Source organism: Echinops telfairi, unplaced genomic scaffold, assembly GCF_000313985.2.
Source record: "Echinops telfairi isolate 266 unplaced genomic scaffold, ASM31398v2 ScPeMD7_18;HRSCAF=68, whole genome shotgun sequence".
NCBI lineage: Eukaryota > Metazoa > Chordata > Mammalia > Afrosoricida > Tenrecidae > Echinops > Echinops telfairi.
Window position 1 is genome coordinate 43999167 of NW_022103915.1, and position 8867 is coordinate 44008033.

The 8867-nt window shown below is 47.7% G+C and overlaps 1 protein-coding gene across 2 annotated transcripts in view; it reads right to left on the minus strand.

Moving 5' to 3' along the window:
• Window positions 1-8867, minus strand: part of SYT16 (synaptotagmin 16) — a 119411-nt gene that overhangs the window by 13724 nt on the left and 96820 nt on the right. The window contains exons 4-5 of one of the 2 annotated variants that reach the window (XM_030884983.2): window positions 5859-6297; window positions 3135-3324 (exon numbers count right to left, since the gene is read on the minus strand). In XM_030884983.2, coding sequence (XP_030740843.1) covers window positions 3135-3324; window positions 5859-6297 — 629 coding nt within the window. Of the gene's footprint in view, window positions 1-3134; window positions 3325-5858; window positions 6300-8867 lie in introns of both variants that reach the window. The other variant, XM_004698637.2, reaches the window with a different exon arrangement.

The window sequence follows — 8867 nt, forward strand, 5'->3', positions numbered from 1 at the left end:
CGACACCTCGTGATCGCACAGGCTGGTGTGCTTCTTCCATGTGGGCTTTGTTGCTTCTGAGCTAGATGGCTGCTTGTTTACCTTCAAGCCTTTAAGACTCCAGATGCTATACCCTTTGATAGCCGGGCACCATCAGCTTTCTTTGCCACATTTGCTTATGTACCCATTTGTCTTCAGCAATCATATCATGGAGGTGAGCAAACAATGATAAGACTTTTTCTTCTTTGAGGCCAGATAACTGATCCCTTCGGCACCTCGTGATCACACAGGCTAATGTGTTCTTCCATGTGGGCTTTGTTGCTTCTGAGCTAGTTGGCCGCTTGTTTACCTTCAAGCTTTTAAGACCCCAGATGCTATATCCTTTGATAGCCGGGCACCATCAGCTTTCTTCACCACTTTTGCTTATTCACCCGCGTTGTCTTCGGCAGTTGTGTAGGGAAGGTGAGCACCATAGAACGCCAATTTAGTAGAACAAAGTATTCTTGCATTGAGGGAGTACTTGAGTGGAGGCCCAATGTCCTTCTGCTACCTTAATACTAAACCTATAAATATAGGCACATAGATCTATTTCCACATCCTCATATATAAACATATTTGCATACAACATCACAGTTTTCTATGTTATCATCCCCGCCTAGAACACACAGGTCTGCACTGCTTCACACCCATTCTGTGAAATAGGTTTGGACGTTGCACAAACACTGTGTCTGCAGGCAGCCCAGGACTCCTGACCGCACAGACCTGGGGGCTGAGGACCCAGCAGCGCCTGCTGTAGATGCCTCAGGGAAGCATGCTGCTAAGTCCTGTGCCGTGATTGCTGCCTTCTTTCATAAGCCAACTGCAAGAAAGCCCAGCTCACCAGGAGAGTCTTCCCAGGGAGGGAACAGCCTGGGTCAAAGGGGGCAAAGGACCCAGAACCAGGACTGGAGTACTTGGGGTAGGTAGCTTTTAGTCTGTGTCTCATTGGACCACATGAGACAAACAAAGAGACCAGAACTGCTGCAGCATAGGAGCTGAAGGGGAGCCTGGGTTAGGGGTTCAGGCCCACAGACTTGTATGTATTGGACATTGCCAGAATGGACATTAAGCAACACAAATACTGTAAGTGTAATTATGACTTCCATTTTACAGATATAAGAACTGAGACTCAGGAAAAATGAAAACCCTAGTAGCTAGGAGGTGGCAAAGCCTGAATTAAAAAACATCATCATTTTTAAGCCCCCAGATAATGCTTTCTTCATCATCATATTGTGGTTTAATGGTGGAATTCTCAACTTCTATACAGGAGACAGTGGTTGCTTCCCATCTGAGGCCCCATGCGGACAACTACCAGTCATCTGTCCAGGATGGACAGTCATCTGTCCAGTTGTCCGGGACAGCTACCAGTCATCTGTCCACAGAGATCTGGATGTTGCTATGATGCTGAATGGGGTTCCACAGAGCTTTCAGAATGAGGGAAACTGAAAGGAAAGGGTTAATGATTGATCTACTTTCGGAAAGCACCTAATGAAAACACCTGTGGGTCACAGCAGTCCAGTGGCGTCTCCCCAGGTCTGGGCCCAACTCAATGGCATTGAAAAACCACAATGTGCTTCACCTGTACTCACCGGTACCACCAGCATGCAAACGAAAGCTCCTCAGCCGGGGAAGCCGCCATGACTGTGTCCTCCCCACCCCATTCCATCCGTTCACACCTGGCTCCACTGCTCCCTCCCTTCAACACGGTGCAGGACTCACCACCTCCCATGAGAGCAGGAAGGAAACTGGCAAAAGGTCTTCAGGAAAAGAGGTGACTCCAGATCTTAAGTAAATCCAGAGCTACTTTTTTTGAAAAACTAAACTTGTGTCTGGTAAAGAGAGCCTAGCAGTGGAGTTAATAAGCAGCATCTGTTACATAATTTGAATTTGAATGAATCTCTCTCTCTCACTCTCTCTTTCTCTCTCTCCTGGCTCTGAGCAGCGATACAGAATTTGGTGTAAACACCTGATTTATTCTGTTACTCAGGATTCTGGGACTTTTATTTTTTTACTAACTTGGTTTAGTGGCATTAATTCAGATTGCCTAAGGAGCCGCCCTACTGAACAGGAACTCTGTGGACTGCAGCAACATTGAGAGCAGAATAACGAGTGAATGTCTAGATTTGGTTTCGACACTGGCTTTTTGCTACTATCTCTGCTAGCTCTTGATCTGCTGACAGAAGCCCAATGTACATTGACTCTATCAGTCTACCCCATACATATTTACTCATTACATCTTTATTTCAATAAGACCTTGGTACCTAGAATGGACGAGCTCATTCAGCCTCCACTCCACCTCTTTCTAATTTACCCCTCTGTACTTGCACTGGAAACCCAGCATGCCGGCAAGCCTTCTTTCTGCTAGAGTTCTATATATCAATTACATTTCACCAAGTGGATGCACTTGCATGAGCTCTGGGTACCATCTGGGTTCAGCAGATACCATCTCCTCTTGGCCTCATTTAATCTGTTTTCGCCAGACAAGTTAGCTCAGAAAAAGGTAAGCTACATTTTTAACAGTATTCCAATAGTCAAACTCCCACCTCTTGGGGGTTGAGAGGAATTGAGGTCATGGGCAGAGGCACCAGGTAGTTGATTCTGGCTTCCTGAACCCTGTGCTATGTTATGCGGTGCTACCCAGGGGTGGTTTCAGTGGGTTAGCTCCCCTGGGGGGCGGGGTCCATTCCATTAAATCCAAAAGCAACTCCAAGAGAAAGTTACGAATACACTTATGCTCTGAATGAGTCAACTGATGCCCAGAAAAGATAAGTCAATTGGACAGCATCAGAGAAAATGGTAAAGCATGAAGTTGAAATCATGGTGGCCTATTCAAAGCTTGGATTCGGCCTTTCTAAAGCAGATTTTAATTGCTTGTGCATGTCATTTTTACTAAGAGGACTTCATTCTTTCCTCCTAAATAGATACATTGATATGGAAGCCAACCTCTTGTCCCAACACGTGCCTCCGAGTTGAAGAAGTCTTCCATCTGACTAACTAGAAAGGAACTCAGCCCTCAGGGCTATCGCTTCGTGAGGGCGGCTCCAATCTAAAATGTGAAGCACTCAGATGCAAGCAGGACGGCCTTCTACTCGCTGGGGGAGCAGACGCGCACTTACCAGGTGCTCTGTTCACAGCGAGGTTTCGGAAATGGCTGCCTTTGATGATTTCCACGGATAATCGCCCCGTTGTAGCGTTGTAAGACAGCCCCACCAGTAGCTCTGGCGGCCCTCCATGGGACAAGGACTGCGTAGAAGAAGCACTGTCACTGTGAGAAACTGCAGATGGGCTGAGCTGAGCCTCTCCACTCTGGAGGGGAAGAACAACAAAGACTCCATTGGCCCCCACTGCACTCCGCTCTCTTTGGCAGTCAGCCGATAGTATGTTTGGTGAAATTGTGCCCCATTCTCCACAGCTGCCAAAGATGACGCAGGGCGCACTCAGTGTGAATGATAATGGGCCCGGGGACACAGTCATGGTGGAGATCCCCTGCATCATTGGCTGACATGTTTGTTTCAAGAGCCGTTTCCATTCAGTATCTCCTCTCTGAAGGCAAAAATGGACAAAGATGTAAACCAAACCCTCTGAGATACATGGAGCGCTAATAATACATTTATAAAGTCGGAAACTCCCTCCTGCGCAGTTTGTGCTGGGATGTTTCTATGGTTACCCACTCTGGGCACGCGTTATGTTTCGGTTCTCTGTGGCGTCTCAGTGAATGTAGCCGTTCAGAAGGCAGTTTGTCTGAACACCACTTTTGGCCATCCCAGAGGACACCTGGGGTGAGTTCTTCTTGAGGTTGTAAGGTGTGTGCCAGATGCTACACTTCACTTCCTAAAGAAATGAGTCAAATGGAAAACGAGTCCTTGGCAACTGCTGGGTAGAGAAACGGACACAGGGATCCCGATATCTGCAAGGTGGGCTCCGGAAGTGAGTCCCCAGCTTCTGGTCACGAAGACCCACCCACCGTGTGCTCCAGGCACAGCAGGAAGAGCAGAGAAAAGACCACCAGGAGCTGAAGCTCAGCTGAGACCGGGGCGTGCAGGCAGCTCTGCTGAGAATGGGCAGCCAGCCTCCCTGACCCCATCGTCTCCACCAGAAATGAGGGCACTGCCTTCTGCTTAAACCTTCCTTAGCTGATATCATTTCCTATAGCTCCTTGTAAGAAACCCCAATGAGTAAAAGTGTCTGGATGGAGGGGGGGGGGCAGGTAGTGATAAAACACCGATTAAAAAGAAAAACAAATTCCCTGTGAGCGCGTTGTTGCTGCCTCTGTGACGCTATAGGACAGGGTAGAACTGCCCCTGTGAGTTTCTGTGACTCTTTATGAAAACAGAAAGCACCATCTAAAGAGATGTCACCAAAAACAAATCCCTTACATTGGTAGGAAACTCTCCCTTGTACCAAACCACAGGCATCTTTGCAGAGCCCTGGTCTTTCATGGAGCCATCTGTAAGCTATGGGGCTAGGCGGTTCTGCAGGTATCTAGAGCCTTGCTGTGTAAGGGGTAATCGGCCAACGTTGAAATATTTGCTTACTTTCCGGTTAGGATCGCCTCCTGAGTGTTCTTTCCCCTGGTGTAAATCACTCAGTCCTTCATGCACAGCCCAAGGCGTGCCATACCATCCAACCCAGCAATACCTGGTGAGTGGGAGAATGCTTCCATGCAAAGTAACTGGCATGTTTTCCCAATTAAACTCTGTGCCCTCAGGAATCTGGGCATGGTCATCCCTAATATGTGCTTCCTCATACGGGATTCCTACTGATCTCTGTGGCTTCCGTTTACCAGGATTTCAGATCAGCAATATTCACAGCTTAAGGGAAGCATTTGAGCAGAGGAGAGGCATGATCTGACTTATGTTTGGAAGGTTCATTCTGGCCCCTCAATTAGGTTCTGAATATTTTGAAGAGAAAGCCAACAGAATTTCAAGTAGAAAAGAGAGAAATAGCAGGTAACGTCTCTAAGATTTCTGGCCTGCACAAGCACCAGGGATGAGATGAAGAAAGCTGCAGGCAGATCTCCTACTGTTATTGGACCCTAGCCAGTCAATTTCGACTCATAGGGAAAAGTCGACTTAGAGTGGAACAAAGTCAAACTGCACAATGGTGCTTTGGGCTGCCATCTGTACGACGATGTCTCTCTTGCTGTGGAGCCACTGGATGGCTTCGAACTGTCAGCCTTTTTAGTTGGGTGCCAACTGGCTAACCATTGTGCCACACCAAAAATCAGGATTTCAAAGCTGGACCTGTTCGTGGTGGGATACCTGTGACACTATGGGTTAAGCATTGGGTTGCTAACAGAGAGTTTGGGGATTTAACCCCACCAGCTACTCTCTGGGACAAAAAGGAGTCTGCTCCCATACAGATTCATAGTCTCAGAAACCCTAAGGAATAGTTTGACCGTATCCTACAGGTAGTCATGAGTCAGAATTGACCCTGTGGTGCTGGGCTTTGGTTGGATTTATTAGAAATGCAAGTAAATGACTCTCCTCTGAGTTAGACTCAATTAATAAGACCCGTGCCAGCCATAATCACTTATGTGAAATATTATAACTCTGAATTTCATCTGCCTGTCGCTATTGTCCCATTTTGAAGGGCACTGTCTACTAACAAACAGGAATAAGATGAGATTAGGGGCGACTAGGACCACATTCTTTGTTTTATAGTTATCTTGATTACTGTTACCATGAAGTGCAAATCATGGCTTATAAGGATGAGGAGAGCCAAATGGAAAATTAAATGAAGGTGTCTGAATTCACCGTCTGAATGCAATAAATCACGGGCTGACCAGCCCAGGTCATCAAACACCCCATTTCATTAGCAGCACCATTTAACATACTCACACTGATATTACTTCTGGGCGCCAGGACCAGGGCCACGTTCATTTCCCCTTTGGGGTGCAGGTGGCGAAGATAGAAGAGCTTCTCGGCCATCATTCTTTCGCGGGTGACCCTGCGGGCTGCGTACAGGCGGAAGCGCACAGCGCAGGCAGCCACCTCTCGGGGCTCAAGTTTGGAGAAGGTGACCTTCTCCTTGAAGACGGGGTTGGGCCCTCTCTGTATGCTCGTCCGGCCCCTCTGCTTCTTACTGGGCAGGAGCACTATGTGAACTTGCCAGGAGTTGACCCCGCTTCGGTCCTTGTCCGGGAGGCCCTGGGCTCTCACAATGGTCACTGTGAGTTTCTGGCTGGAAGCTTTATATTCGAAGATGACGTCAAGGTCACCACACTTTGAGATGGGATGCAGGGCCACAGGTGGCCCCTGCCAGTGGGTTTCATCCTGTCCCTGTTATAGGCAAAGGAAAGAGATTGGGACAGTAAATGACAATGCCTAATTCTCCTTCAGTGAGATGACACCCCACTGTGCCTGGCCCTGGAGAGGGAAGAGACTGTGGTTAGGCTGTGAAAACTTTGAGGATACATGGACTTGTGCATGGTGGCTGGGACATGTCTGCTTCTAAGATGAGTGAAGAAAACGTTTATATGTTACACGTTGTTTAAGTATGCACGGTCTCTCCAAAGGCACAATTGCCCACTATCTTGAAACCCAACGGAGATTCTAAGCCGAAAGTTAAGTCAATCCTGCAATTACAGAGACTGACCGCCAATGGGGAGGAGTTCTGGTGGCACAATGGTTAAGCGTTTGGCTGCCAACCACAGCGTGGTGGTTTCCAGCCAGCTGGTCTGAGGGGGAACGATGTGGCCGTCTGCTTCCATATGGTCTATGACCTTGGAAAGCCTCCGGGGCAGTTCTAGTCTGTCTTCTTGGGCCATCGTGAGATGGAATCAACAGGACGACAATGGGTTTGATCGATCACCAGTGGGGGACTTCTCCTTGAGTCTCCCAGAAAAGAGGCAGAGCCTGGGTCTGTGCTCTACAAGCCAGTAACTCCTGCAGTTAAGGGTCCCCGTGGGAAACCTGAGTGGATGGCCCTGCAGTCTACTTTCAATCTGCATGGGAGAAAAAGCTGGAGACTGAGCTGAAACTGTAGTGTGCATCTGTAAAATCCGGCCATCCTGACTCGGCATGGCTGAGGTGGGGCTTGAGGTTCTGCTGTGCTAAAGAGCTTCACGGGAACGCCACTCCTGCTACTCCTCAGACCCCCTTCTGTGGAAAGGCGTTAGGAGAGCATCCCGAGCAGCTGAAGATCCACGTGTGCAGCCAAAGGTGGACAGGCGGGCTGCTCAATGCTGCAGTAGCCCCGGCAATGCCACAAAAGAAGGAGCTGGGGATGTGCTTGCATGAAGCTGTCAGCCAGGAGCACCCTGTGGGGCTCACTTCTTCTCCCCAGCACACGGACTGCTGTGAGTCAGAAGCTGCTTGACGACAGAGAGGTTGGTTTGTCAGTCTGTCCCGGCAGCCAGTTAGCAAACAACCATGCTGAACCTGAAGCAGTGCCTCTGACAGGTGCTGATCCGAGCAAAGAGCCCCCTTTCTTTGGACTCTGACAGAAAAACGAACCCTAACGTGCCAGCGTGGTCGCGGCGTTGTTGCAGGGCTTTGGTAGGTGTGACAATACCTGGCTTAGAGCAGGCTCCCTAAAAAGGTCTATTCCCATCGCTGGACTGGTGCTACGGATTTCAAACCCAGACTCGCTCTTGCCGTAGAGAACCTTGGAAAGCAATCCACCTAGGGCCACTCAAATCTGATGACCTCAAAGAGAAGACTGAACTGAAGTTCAATGATGGCCATAAACTGCTCTGTCCACAAATTAACAATATTGACATAATATTCTTTCCCTCTATAAAGTGATGTCTCTCACCTCTAGTGCAACTTTGGAGTGATTCTTACTATGTGGATGATTTGTTTAAGAAACTTATAATGTAGTCTGCTTCATTTCACAAATTATAAGATCAAAACTAGGTATTCGTTGATGATACTTTCCCATAGAGTTCAAGGGAAAATACACAGTTCGCTAGAAGCAAACATCCTTGGACACCTAGCCCTGCCAATTATGAGCCCTGTGACACTGGGCAAGTTCTTTTATCCTTTCTGCTTCCAGCTTTCCTCCACAGTAAAATGGGCATACCGATCAGTCAGTCGCCACCAAACTGAAACTGACCTATGGTGGGTGAGCCCATGGGTTTCAAAGAAGGACTACACATTATCATGCTTTCAGGAGCCGTAATCTTTGGGAAAGAGATCACCAGGCCTTTCTTCCAAGGAGCCTCTGGGTGGATCATTAGCCTTTTGCTTGGTAGCCAAATTGCTTAACCATGTGTGCCATTGAGGGACTCATAAAACTAGGGGTAGACGGCTACTTTATTGATTGGCTGTGAGAATCAGAGGAATTGCCCTGGAGTGGACACCTAAGGAATGCCCTTCTTTTGCAAGTCAAATCAATCTACCAAGCAAATTTGGGCTTCTTGCAAAACAAGGGGAGTTTCTTATAGCCTTCCTCTGAGCATGCATTCATGTGTGAGTGTGTCTATTCAGAGGCTTAGTTTCAAGTGATAAAAGTGGTTGCTATAGTGATGTTTTGAGGACAACTGACTAGTGTATTTAATATTAGAAGCAAACCTCCAAGGAGTTAGACTTTGCAACTCAAAAATCAAGTCACAGTCTCCTGTTAAATTCCCATGTCTTTTAGACTTCTCCTGACCGCCTATATATTGCTTGCTTGACCTTGAGTAGGAGCAGCTAGCTTCGAAGAGTAACTCTTCCTTATTCCAGGTACCTTATCAGCTCCTTTATAGACTATTGAAGCCAACTCCTATGTACCTCTATACTCGAGTATAAGCCAACCCAAGTATCAGCTGAGGCACCTAATTTTACCACAAAAACAGCATTAAAAAATGTGCTGAACATCGCCGGATGGGAAGAACTGGAGGAAATCATGCTAAGCAAAATAAG